At 40.4% G+C, this 13,815-nt stretch overlaps 1 protein-coding gene across 5 annotated transcripts in view; it reads left to right on the top strand.

The window, feature by feature from the left end:
• The window catches only part of IFTAP (intraflagellar transport associated protein), a 41,294-nt gene that overhangs the window by 3,389 nt on the left and 24,090 nt on the right, over positions 1–13,815 (top strand). For 2 of the 5 annotated variants that reach the window (XM_039553031.1, XM_019285462.3), the window contains exons 2-3: positions 897–985; positions 7,834–7,970. In XM_039553031.1, the coding sequence (XP_039408965.1) occupies positions 972–985; positions 7,834–7,970 (151 nt within the window). In that variant the 5' untranslated portion in view covers positions 897–971. Of the gene's footprint in view, positions 1–896; positions 986–4,254; positions 4,362–7,833; positions 7,971–13,815 lie in introns of those variants that run through there. The other 3 variants (XM_039553029.1, XM_039553030.1, XM_019285471.3) reach the window with 2 other exon arrangements.

Genomic DNA, 13,815 nt, shown 5'->3' with positions numbered 1-13,815 from the left:
TCACTCTCAAACTGTGTTTATTACTTCTTGTCCTCTTTGACCGTATGCAGAAATTATTTATTCACCTATGTGGTTTGCCTGTTACCCAGTTAGGCAACAAAAACATTCTAATCAGGAGAACAATGACTAATCAGTGCTGCTGTTTAGTGTGACATCTCATATTTTTCAACACTGAAAGTATTATTTGTAATAATTTCACAGTAATTTGAATGCTGTTAAATAATGAATGATGAATAAGTTGATCTTATGAACTGTAGCAACCACAAAGAACCTTTTTTCATTTACACAAAAATAAGATTTTTCAGCTGTACTGATTGGACACTGAGAGAATGGAATGCAGGATACCATGGAGGCTTAGCTGGTGAACAACCATTGCTGACCATTAAATTAATTAGTTTGCAGTTACTTTGGCGAAAAGTAAATTGATTTTGCAGTATTTTTTTTCTCTGACAGATCTGTTTTTTCATTTCCAAAGCAGCATACCCCTGAAAAGCAAGTGCTGTTTCCAAATTCTCCACAGTCAAAATCATATCCTGACACACAGAGAGGTTTGAAGTCCTCCATAAAGAAGCTTAAGGAAGGCAATTTTTTATATAGTATTTCTCAAGGAATTTTCTAAGTGTATCAACCAAGTTTGTTTTGGGCAAAAGAGTAATTTAGACATACCTGGCTGATAGCAGTTTTTTGCGTCCTCCGTAATCTTTCTGTGTAATTGGGATTCAAATGTGAGCAATGTGAGGAGTCTTCTGTGACAGCACAGGGGGCTCGTGGCATGGAGAGACAGCCTGATGGAGGGGAATCTATCTGCTTAATTTGCAGATGTGCTCCTGAGAACTCGATCCACTGTGGCTAACTGGCTGTGACTGGTTTTTTTTCCTTTCCTCTCTTGTCTTCAGATGGCACAACAAGAAACCCACCAGCCTCCAGAAGCTTTAACTCTTTGCAGTAGAAGAAGCTCAGAGTGACAGCAGATGCCTCTTAAATTGTAAATATCTGCAGCATACACTTCTTTATGGTTGAATTTTTTTACACTGTAAACCTATCAACCTTGTGATCATCTTCAGAATTTTGCAGTGCTATTTTAAAATGTAATTTAAAATATATTTTGAGTTAAAAGAAAAAATAATTTCAATAGGTAGCAAAAGAAAACAACTCTTGCTGATTGGCACACTGCTTTCCCCAGGAATGCTCTGCTGCAAGCGGGCAGTAACACTGAAACAGAGCAAAGGAAATGACAAATGCATGCAGTTCACTGAGTGAGGGCTGACTAAAAGTCCAACTCAAAAGTCCACTGAAGTAATTAGAAATGTCTTTTTTTCTACTTCAGTGGCCTTCTGATCAGACCTTGAAAGACTAATAAAACTTTGCATCCTTCTGTGACATTTTTCATCAGTTTCGCAGTGCTTTTCTCCAACAAAAAATAATGAGACGCTGGGAAGTCCACTGGGAACATATCCTTTCAACAGCTAGCAGTGCTGGGGCACAGAGGATAAGCCACTTGCATTACACAGCACAACAAATAAGCAGAAAAACCTGAAAACAATTTACTCTTCATAGCTCCTGCTTTTGTTTTCCTGGCCCTACTTCACCCACTCCTGAGTTACAACATCTGCTGCACAGTATTTTAGAAATGTCTCAACTCCCATTTGAAACTGCTGTGAGAATAGAAATAGAAGGAACTTGAAATGGAATTTGATTAGTACAGCAAAGCAAATATACCAAATGTTTGCAAGAATTGTCTTGAGACACTGAATAACTGTAATGCAGATAGGATGTGGTGATGTTTCTCATCTGAAATACAGCAGTGCTAAGGCACTGTGCCCTGTAGCATCCATATGGGCCTTTTACTTCTCTACTGGAACAAAGATAAAGGGAGACTGTAGGGCAGAGTTGAATGCTGAAGAACTTCCCACAAATTTAAGGGTGTTCAGATCACATTTATTTGTATTTTCAGCAGGGCCTAGATAATACTTGACAGCTTCTTATCTAAGTGTTTGACATATTCTGACCCTCCTTTGGGTCTGTGATCAAAGATCTACTGGCAAAAAAGATACAAATATTTAAGTGAAAAAGCCGGTCCCCCAGTTGTGTCACTTTAATATTTTACATTCATTTTACTCTTTTTCTACCAGTTGACATGCCTTATCTTTAGAAATTCTTTTTCCAATTATGTGGTTGAGAAGATGGAGAAATTGAAGTTTTTTGGCAACAGCATGTCAGTTTTGGATGAGGACATGGTCTGTCCAAGCTGCTCTCTTTAACTGTCAATGACAAAGTGCTTTGGAGAAGCTGCAGCAAATAGCTTCAGAATAATGTATCTACACGGTAGGGAAATTATGTTCAAAACTATCCAGGTCGTAGCAAGAAGATCTTGGATTTCCATCCTGAATTTAACTGGCAGAGAACCCGTGTGGAAAGGAATAAATAGACTTTTCCTTCACAATTTCTATTTTAATAACATTGACATAGGTAGTATGTTTTCAGCAGATTGCTCACTGTTACGGAAATGCTTCATTTCACTTGGTTTTCTTCTTCTATAATTAATTTCTTAAAATAATATGTTGTTTGCATCTTCTTCATCCCAAATCATTCCAAATTGCATTGAGATATTTCCAGGCTTTTCAGCATATTTTCTGCCAGTAAAACACAGTCATCTCTGAGCTGAAATGTAGCTGGCTTCCTGTGGGTTGCAGTAACGCACTCCAGCTCAGCAGGGAAAGGGAAGGCTGCCTTACTCATTTGTGTAGTATTTGCCAGCCAGAATGCAAATATGCTGGATATTTAGCCAGGACGCACAGGCTGAAATCTGTAAAAAAGGGCACAGGGAGTCCAGCATCCTAGTCTTCAATTTTCTGTCTCATCTAAAACTGACAGTAAACAGTATTTAACTTGTGAGGGAGAGGGCTTTATTTAGAGGTCTTATCTGAAATATCTGATTGAGTCCAGCTGTGCTTTGACTGTCAGCTCCCAGACAATCGCCTTCCAGGGGGCAGTGGCTACTGTGGTTCGGATGAAATGTTACCCTTGCTGTGGGCCTCCAGATTGTCTTTAAAGGGAGCAGTACTCTTGAAGCCATTGGAAATTCATTAAAAGAAAATTTTGCTCAGGTATGGGGCTGGCATAATAGCACTGAAATCCAAGAGGATCAATATGCTTGCTTGCAATTAAAGCCCTTGGATATATCCTTTAAAAACTCATGTGAGCTGGGCATGAGAGGCACATGTTTTTGTCCATCTAAAGGTCAGCTCTCAGGCTCAGTAATGCACTCAGGGAAGCAGATGCAGCTCCCATCCACACAAATTGCTGATGCATTAAGTGTGTGCCTCCTGCTGAAGGCAATGGCAAACATCCAGTTGATTTTAACAGGATTAGCTGTCGTAGATCACATTGAATTGCAAGATGTTGGAAGGAACCTCATCTGAAAGTTTTTGTCCTTTGTGACTTTTAGTTTGTTCCCCCAGCTGGGTTGACCTGCACCTGCTTGAGGCCAGAACTTGGTGCCCTTGGGTTTGCTCCTGGAGCTCTGCCTCCCCACAGGTGGTGGTGGTAGCAGGGAGGAGGAGGAAGAAAAGTAGGGCAGGAGAGTAAGGCAGGGAGGGCTTTCTTCCGCAACTGTAGATTTGCAGATGTCTAGACAAGCAGGAAGCAGTTTTCTGCCTTCAGGAAAATGGGTAACCTTCCTCTGCTGTCTGACTCAAAATGCTTTATGTCTTTCTCGAGTGGCAATTCCCAGAATCACTCCTTTCACTTGGCCTACTTTTAAAGCGCCATCCTGGGATGTTTGTTAAGGCAGCAACCATGGTCCATAGCCAATAGCAAGCACTTGTTAAGGCCAGGCTGGAGTTCCAGCTTTGCCTGCCTCTTGGCACCGTGGGGGCTGATGAGCTGCACTGCAGAGTCCAGCTCAGCGTGGTGGGTGTAGGAGTACCCTGCTGCCATCTGCTTTTGCAGTGTGGAGGAAGCACAGCTTTCTGGGCCATAAGTGAGGGTGTTTCTGATGAGGCTGTGCTTTCATGATTGCATAAGCAACTATGACAGGGTGCCAAAAGGGCAGTCCTGTATCCTTCCCTTGCTCCCACTGCACGGTCCCACTGTCCCCTTGTACAGGCAATCACAATCATGCAGCTGTAAGGCGTATTAGAAGACATGTCTTTAAAACAGCATATATGCATTTGCTCTGATTACTCTCAAGTTTTGTACTGATAGTTTATTTGGTCTGCCCAAGGCATGGACTGGAGTGGTAAACCAGGACGTGAAGAGGAAGTGAAGGTGGTGGTGGTGGCCTTTTTGGGAGCAGCCAGAACCTCGAGAGACTTAAATTGAGTGTGCTTGTCTGATAAAATCTCATTCTTTTTGCAAAGGTGCTACCTCATTCTTCATTGCTGTAACAATATCGTTACTGTGTTACTGTGATAGCTCTGTGGGGAAAAGAGATGGGGCATTGTCCAGTAGTAACAGAGTATAAGATTTAAAGATAGTGTATTTATGTTCAATCTGATTTTTGCAGACATAGATTATAAAGTATTGATAACAGATATAGTGGATAGTGGATATTTTCCATGAACCTATGGATGAACTATAAAAAAACCATTTATTAATCAGCCTCTTTTTAAAATTGAGAATGATTTCTAGGAGAGCAAATTCATAGTGTGAAAACCTGACTGGAACCTATGCCAGAAATGCTAGTGAAGTTTTTTTTTTTTGCTGAAAAATTAAATTACATAGGATTTTATTGAGTTTGTAGAGGGGATTAGGTTATTGCTCTTTCCATTTAAAAATTCATAATCTTGATATTTCTTTCATTGCCTCTGTTGTATTTTTTAAAAAAATATGAAGTTCTTAAAAATGCAGCATAAACCAGGAAGTCTATATTCCACCACATTTTGTGTTGTTTAATAGAACTAATCACTGTATAATTGAAAACATGCTAATACTCACTTGACCTGCTTCTGCGATTCAATGCAGAGATTTCTGATTTGTCTTAAACTGCTTGGAAGAAGACAGCATTTTGAGAAATAAAATTGATTTTGCACAATCTGCTGATGATCAGCAAGGCTTAATGAATGATTGCCTCAAGTAACCTCATTAAAGTCATTTGGATGGATGACCAGGAGTGAAATGCAAAAAGAAGAAAGCGTAGTTGCTGCTTGAATGCATCACTTACTGATATTTGACTCTAAAAGTCTCCAAAGCCAGAACAAGGAAAGGATCAGATACCCTTGCTTTACTTTCCTTGAGACCTCCAAGTTAGTTTGATTCCTTTTGCGAAAAAAGAGTGTAAGCTTTTGATTTTAGTAGTAGCTATTTTTTAGCAGAACAATGCAGTAATTTCCTTCCTAGAAGTGTCATTGTACCCACTTCATAAATTGTGGAGGATTCCAATCCATTATTGTGTATTTTTTCATTTTCTCAGGACAGTTTAAAGAAGTCATTGCCTTGAGGCTGTGGATTGGGTAATTGCTGAAGCCATTTACTTACGTAGAATCTAGTGGTTAGCTCCTTAGCAAAGGTGAGAGTCTTCTGGTCAGCCTGGTTTCAGCTGTTCACCTCACTAAACTTCTCTGCAACTGACACAGTGTGGTGATTATTTAAAAGAGACTCTGAAATAAAGTAGGTGGGAAGCAGCAGAAAACGAAGTGGAATGAAAATGAAAAATACCAAAACCATGATGGGTTGAGATAAGTTTTTGAACACCCCTCTTGTACCATCTGTCCTAACCACATGTTCAGTTTCAGGGATAGTAGGTATTCCCCACATACCATCCTCTGCACTTGCTTTCGTTTAGGGCCATGTTACAGCATTGGGCAGTTCTTCAAAGTAATTGCAAATGGGGGGACGCGTAGTTCTGGCTGCCAGTCTCTCCTCTCTGTTGTTTGAGAGAGTGGCTGTTTTTCTGACAGAACCTTGGCTTTCATTAGGACCTAGCTGGTTTTTCCTCTCTGTGAGGAGATGATTCTGTAGACCTGTAATAATAACAACTGTGCAAGGGAGTATCTGAAGTGAAGTTTCCCAAATTCTGTAGGAAGTAGAAGCTGCACAGCAGAGTAAGAATTGAGATATATGATTTTGGTGTGACCTGGTCTGGATGCTGAATCTCAGGCTGATGGTCTGGTGGCTGTAGAGCATGGCATTCACTGAGAAAGCTGTCATGCGGCTGGTTAAGGATACAACTATGCCCCCAAACTGCATATTAATTTTCTAGTTTCCTAGAGCATTTTAGAGTGAATTAATCTAAGATTTGCTGTCAGCCCTCCACTAACCTGTTTTTAAATCATTTAAGTTCTTGGTGACTGGATGTTTTAACCTGTTATTGGCAATAATATTTATTTGCTCTTCCTTTTGGGAATATTTTTAAGTTTATTTCATTAGTGTTTGTAAGGGAGTTGGATATCCTAGACACCAGACTCCAAAGAAAAACAAAAAGTTTTTCTTGATTAGATATATATTTTTTTCTTTTACAGTAGGCTTACAAATCACAGCACTGTTTCAAATACTGGTTTTAATAACTTAACCATAATGAGGAATAGAAGGCGCTGCTTACCTCTCAAAGCCCTGTAATATACATTATCAACTCTGAGAGTCTGGTGAGTTATATTCTGCTTGGCCAGTCCACAGAGATTAATAATGGTTGAATTTTTGTAAAGCATTAGGAAACTTTAGGCCATGTGGGTGTGCTTGTATTTTGATATCTTCAGAACATTAGTCTTCTTGGAAGCAGGCAATTCAACAAAATTGAGGTTTTATGTTAGGAGTCACACTTTATTCTCTTTCTGTTCTCTGAACAATTCTCTTTCGATCTTACTTAGCTTCAATATCAGGTTGGCAGCCTTTCCTTAGAATAGTTGATTTGAAGTTTTGCTGAAGAATTAAGCTTTCATTCCCAAAATCCACTTCTTAGTGTTGTGGTAAATCAAGAGAGGAAACAGAAGCACATGCAAATCAAACACTTAGTGTATAATGCATTCTTGCATCTTGATCAGGTTTATGTGTGCAAACTGATTCTGTTAGTGTGGACCTATGTGTATAAAAAATAAGTAATATGGGTAAGTGTTTAGGATCATGCAGCTATTAACATGCATTTACACCGCTTTTATGAGTAAGGGGCAAGGTTATCTTCAGCAGACTTCACTGAGGGATGCTTCAGGGCCAGGCTCCCATAGAGCCTGGTTAAGTGATGAAGGTAGTTTGATTCCTTCAAAGCTGTTGCTGTATGACTGGAGAGTGGAGCTTCTTCCTTCAGCTCTCAGCATTTGTTCCCTTCTCAAGAGTGGGCCTCACATTCCTGTGTGGCTGTCCAGCTCCAGCATGCTCTGCCTGTCCTGTGTGCTGCCTCAGAGTACACACACAGGTGCCATTGTGATTTAACGTGTGGTCCAAAATCTGGGTTTGTGGCTTTGATGGTACAGTGAGTAGTGCACCTGGAGATGATGGATTCAGTCCAAGTTTTGAGTGTACAGGTGTGTCCGGGTTGTCACGTACAACATGCTGATGAGGGGTGTCGCTGTTTCTGCAAAGAAGGCAGGGGTTGAAAGACTGAACAGCTTAAGGGAATGAACACCACCAAGAGAAGCTGGCACTTCAGTGGCCCATATTACCCAAGGTCATAAATGTCAAGCATAAATGATCACAATTCCTCCGTTTGTACTTAAAAGTTCTATGTCCACATGAATTTTTGGAGAAATGTTGAATAATGTTCCATAGACAAGATCAGAACTTCCCAAGGAGAGAAGAAAGATTTTACTTTCTAGTGCCCATCTATGTGAACTAGAGACTTTTCTGTTGATTCGGTTTCTGCCTGCAGATATATATATAGCTCTTTACTTTCTATTGCAGATATACCTGTTCAACTCTCAAGGTGTGGATGATCATGGGAGAACAACTGTTAAAGAACAGCATCCTTGATCAATTTATTAATAGCCATGAGCAGTCATATGAAGAGTTTCTAAATACGTTCACATATCTTTTGGAAGGTACGTAATTTCCCAAATCTCTTGTTAGGTACCATAGACAGAAGGGAAGGTAAAAAGAGAAGCAGTAGTATTCAGTGTCTTTGTGCTACTCACCTGCTTTGTGACTTTAGGCAAATCCTTGTGATACTTTTGTTTTTCCACTCAGCAGTGGGAACCCTAAGGACAACTTTTTACAGATTGGTTCCCAGGCTGCTGTGTCTCTACAGGTGGTTAGCCATTTATGCTTGCTTTAGGGAGGAGGGGAAACATGCACTGTTTGGAAGGATAGATGTTTCCTAAGTACATCTTGTACTGTTTTGCTTGAGAAGTCTCCATAAAAGAAGAGCCTAAGGAAACTACTGAATAGTGATGCCTTAGGATTTTGGCTTTTATATTTTTCAGATCCTGCACTGCTTTACTGTGTAACTCTAAGACTCCGTATAGCCTGTTAGCTACTGTTCTCCCGTTCTGGTCAGAAATAACAAATCCTCTCTAGACCTGGATTCAAGGGCCACCTTACTGTCTCAGGCCTCGAAATATGTAAACTAAGGCTCTGAAAAGGGGGAACAAACCTGGGGTAAATTACTTCATTACCTGAAATTGTAATTGGAAAATTAACCCTGATATTCAAATGGACCAAACTTATAAAAGTACGAGAAACTCATGAGTGTGTGATAGCTTGAGATTAGGAGTGTGCAATTTAGGTACTTTCACAGGTTTTCAACACTAGCCTGCTCTGCTATGCCTGTGTGTGTGCCTTCTACAAAGTGATTGCCTTCTATGATGAAACAGCTCTCTGGAGGGATTTGGATATTGTCTAAATCGATTTCAGCAAGGCTTTCAACACTGTCTTTCACAACATCCTTGTAGGGAAACTCAGGAAGTGTGAGCTGGATGAGTGGACGGTGAGGTGGATTGAGAACTGGCGGAGTGGCAGATCCCAGAGGATCGTGATCAGTGGCGCATGGTCAAGTTGAAGGCCTGTCACTGGTGGTGTCCCCTGGTGCTCAATGCTGGGCCCAGTCTTGTTTAACTAATTCATCAATGAGTTGTAGGAAGGGGCAGAGGCCTCCTCAGCGAGTTCCCTGCAGACGCAAAGCTGGGAGGAGCAGCCCATACCCCAGAGGGCTGTGCAGCCCTTCGGCAGGCCTCAATGGCTAGAGAGATGGGCAGAGAGGGACCTTCTGAAATTCAGCCAAGGCAAGCGCAGCCTCCTGCTCCTGGGCACCAGGACAGCAGCTCTGTGGAGGTCCTGGGGGGGGTCCTGGTGGACAATGAGCTGTCTGTGACCAGCAGTGCCCTTGTGGCCAAGAAGGCCAGTGGTGTCCTGGGGTGCATTAGGAACAGCACTGCCAGCAGGTCGAGGGAGGTGATCCTGCCCCTCTACACACCCCTGGTGACACCTCAGCTGGAGTGCTGTGTCCAGTTCTGGGCTCCTCAGGACAGCAGAGACATGGAGCTCCTGGAGTGGGTCCAGCAGAGGGCTACAGAGATTTTTAAGGAACTGGAGCATCTCATGAGGAAAGGCTGAGAGATTTCAGCCTATTTACCCTTAAGAAGAAATGAATGAGAAAGGACCTTATCAATGTCTCTAAGTATGTGACAGGAGGGTGTCAGAGGATGGTGCCAGGCCTTTCTCAGTGGTGCCAAGCAACAGGACAAGAGGCAATTGGCAGAAACTGATGCACAGAAGTTGCACCTTAATATGAGGAAGAACTTCTTTACTGTGAGGGTGAGCGAGCACTGGAACAGACTGCCCCAAGAGGTTGTGGAGTCTCCCTCACTGGAGATATTCAGGATCTGTCTGCATACAATCCTGTGCAAGGTGCTCTAGGATGACCCTGCTTGAGCAGGGAGGTGGGACCCACTGTGGTCCCTTCCAGGCTGATCCATCCTCTACCAAGCTAACAGGTAACTTGGATGAAGGTACATACAGCAGGACATCAGATAGATGATTAGGCTGAAAAGATCTCATGCTCTGCAGATGAAATAAAAAGTGGAGCTTAACTTTGATCTGAGCATTGCTGAATTACAGAATTCCAATTCTGCAGCTCAGGTTCAGTTTTTTTAGCCATGGTAGGTCAGGTGCCATAAAAATGAGTGCAAGCTACATGTTACTCACAATTCTTTTTACCACTGCTTTGCACTAAAAGTTGTATCCTCCTATTATTGCAGAAGCACTATATTTTTCAATTACAGCATGTGGCATGCCCCATTGATTGGCACTCAGAAGTCTGTCCTGTCCTTATCCTTCAGGCAGAACTAAGTGTCAGTCACAAGCATTGAGCAGAAAACCACTGGGGGAGTTGAAGCTGCCACAGAAATAATCTTGTGGCAACTTTCTCTCTCTCCTCCCTATAAAATATAGAAGAGGAAGGAAACACTGGGGGATTAGATAAGAGGATTGAAAACCCAATCTGGTCTTCTTATGTATGATTGATACACTGGGGATAGCTCCTATCTTAGTAGCCTGCTGCATATCATGATGCTACTTGCAAAAAGCCTCAGTGTGTATTTCAGTCACTTTCACTGTCACTGTAACATTTGCCACTAAAATCATATAAAAGGTAGAGCTTTACCTGAATCAAATGCTTAGAAATACAGGTTCCTATGATGCTGTGAACTGAACAGCTCAACTTGTTTTCCTCCCACTTCCATTTTCCTTTGAAAATACCCAAAGTGCTGGTTTGCATTATAAACTAATGACCTGCAAAATATTCTACTTAAAGCATAACACGTACATTGTCATCTGATAGATTTTTGTCTGTCATAACATTGGAAACAGAAAAAAACCAAAACTAATTGGGTCCCGTTGATTTCACAGAGTAACATATTTACAGCAGGTGATTTTCACTTGTGCATGAATTATACTAGGTGTGTAGTTGGCATTGCAAGGATATTTTCACCTGAAGTTTCTATGTTATCCTTGAAAGCATCTCATAAGAATCTGATATCCTAGTGATTTTTTAGTTTTTATTCATATGGTAAATTTACACACAGTAAAGCTGTAAAGAATGTACCTTGAGTAGAAAGACCCAAGCATCCTTGACTGTTCTGGCCTAGCTAAAAAGAACCCTTTGAGGCTATAAATAGCCTGGTATGATCCCCTGTGAACACATTAGGATCTTCTGCTGAGAGTATAGTTTCATTCTTACAAATGTGGGAAACAGGGTTAATGCATTTTTACATTCCTGACTTCCACTGGACTTTTTAAGAATTGCTAATATCCTAATCAAGAAAATCACATTTTTAGAATGTTGTCTTTTTATTATATCTGAATGTGTGATACTGCGTTTGACTACTTCTATTCTTCCTTGTGCTGCTTGAAAAGATATTCTCTTAGTTCACATAGAACAAGATCTGGAGTCAAAGTAAGTCCTTCTAAATTCTGTGTAATTGGTTTTGTTATGTGTGTTTGGTTTTACTAGCACAGAGATATGTTGTAACTTAGATGGACCATAAAATTACATCTTTGATATGGGATTTTAATGTTCCAGATTTTAGTATTCCTAAAAATCCCAATGGTTCTGTTTTTTAAAATATGGTTGGTGCAGTGAGAAAAGGAGAGTTCATAGACTAATTGACAAGTAAATACTGTAGTAAGACTGTTACTTCATGTCTACAGATCTGATGGAAAATGGATAAACATACATAAGTATATTTTTAAAACTCTGACCTCAGCATTTAAAACATACCTCTCCAACAGAACGTGACCTATATATATTAAATAAATAATATTCTAAAATTATAGGAGTACTCCCTCCATAAGTGGAAAAATTTTAAAACTTTTTTTATTGATTCTGTAATGGACGGACATTTGAGGGCTAGGTTAAGATTCTAGCTAAGTCTCTTATTTTTCCTATTTAGAGCATCCAAAGTGTGTTTTTTGTCATAGGGATATTAACAAGACAAATATATAGCTGAAAGGGCTGGTGAACTCATGGGAATGTAATTTGGCAATTAGAGCACGAGTCCAGAAAGACGGAATTTTTCATACTTGCTGTAAAGCTTTGCGGCTGAAGGAGCCTCAGAAGAGCTGAATTTACAAAGGAGTGGATGATACAGATTTCTGTAGATGTGGTCAATGAGTGGTATGTTCAGAACTACACACTTCCTAGAAAAACTTTGGACAAAATCTCATGGAAATGCAGCCAACCCCGCTTTTGAAAAAAATTGCCACGGAGGACAAAAGTCTCTTTCAAATCTTAGGAAGAGTGTTTGAAATCTGGTGCGGAGAGCTATGATGCTCAAAATTAGAAGGCAGCATCTGCTCATTTTTTAAAACTCAGAGAAAGAATGGGAAATTTGCTGGAGCACAAAATACCTCATTTGCCCTTGTATGAAAAATACAGGAAAAAATCTCCAAATGGTCCAAGCTTCAAAATTTTGATCTAGATTTTAAATTACTCCTCTCCCACTTCTAAAAATACAGGATTCTGGATCATTCAGCTGCATACAAAAATGCCGCCATGAATAAAATTCTTACCCAAATCTAAGTTAAGATTTGTATTTCTTTCATGGTTCTGGGCATTTTACCACTGGGATTAAAAGAGTTCCATTCCTTCTGTTAATTTTCCTCTATTTCATAGACCTCCCACTGCCTGGCAGTGTGTTGAAGTCCAGGGACCTTGATTAGACCCATCTAAGCAAACCACGCCTGGGATCGAAACTTCGTAGCCTCAGTGCTGTTGTTTTGATGCTTCTGTGCTGAACAAACTGTCAAGTGGAGGAAGTTTGGAAGTGACTGATCACTTCTGTGCTTACAGGTGGCATGCAAGAGCCGTATTCTGTGTTGTGATCAGATGAACTTAATTCCCCAGTGAAAGCTGGGCAAGGTATTCAGTTCACAGTCCATTTGACTGTAGCTGTCTGCTTCCTTTTTCATTAACCACATTTAGGAAAAACAACTTTAAACATCCCATATAAGTGTCAGTGGAGGCACTTTACAAATGTGAGTCTTCACAGCAGAAGGCATAGCAGAGAACTATATAAAAGTGACAGTAAATGAACTTTTATTTTAAAAATGGACCAGTAGGACAATGCTAACCCCAAAAGGAATTTCAGCCTATGAGTAGATTTGCCAGTAAAAAGCAACTAGACTCAATAGAGTTCAATAAAACTAATCAAATCAAATTAATCTGTCATCCCCAGGGAACTTAAACAGGGCATGAAATAGGCAAACAGCTTCAGAGCTTTTTATTGATGTGCTGTGGTGGATCATTTGATAGAATTGGTTGGGAGGCAAAATTTGCAATTTTCTATTGATCATAAATTCAGTAGCTATCTCTATGTAGCCTTTATTCAATATAGAATAAAATCAAATATCATAGAGAGCCCCTAAATGTAGAAAAAATCCCAGTCATAGAGATGCAAACTTAATAGATTATTCTTGAAATAATAATAACTGATCTGTTTTATGGATATTTGTTGTCCTGGTATTTGCTCTGCAAGATACTTCATCTCTATTTTACGGACAGAAAAAAATAGGCCTAAAGAAGGGAAATGACTCGTGTGCATTTGTGCAGTAGCTCAGTGGCAGCACCAGATAAGTACAGAGGCACTCAGACTCCTGGAAACTTGGACAGCCCTTCAACAGTAGTGCTTCCCTGACAGCAATTCCTTGTTCTTTCTGTGATGCCTTTCTTATTAAACAATTTCTAAAGATTATTTCAGATGGGAAAAAAAAAGTATTGTCATTCTCTTGCATAACTTAGATTTTCTAGAACATAGGGAAATGCTTTGTAATTTTGCTGTTGATACTTTGGTGCAGGTTCTATCCTCTGGTGGCATATTGGCAGTGATTGGATTGTAGTGCTGTAAAAAGCAGTAACACAGAGTCACCTGTGCTGTACCTCATCACCTTGTC

Source organism: Corvus cornix, chromosome 5, assembly GCF_000738735.6.
Source record: "Corvus cornix cornix isolate S_Up_H32 chromosome 5, ASM73873v5, whole genome shotgun sequence".
Taxonomy (NCBI): Eukaryota; Metazoa; Chordata; class Aves; order Passeriformes; family Corvidae; genus Corvus; species Corvus cornix.
This window is presented reverse-complemented; position numbering and strand designations above follow the sequence as displayed.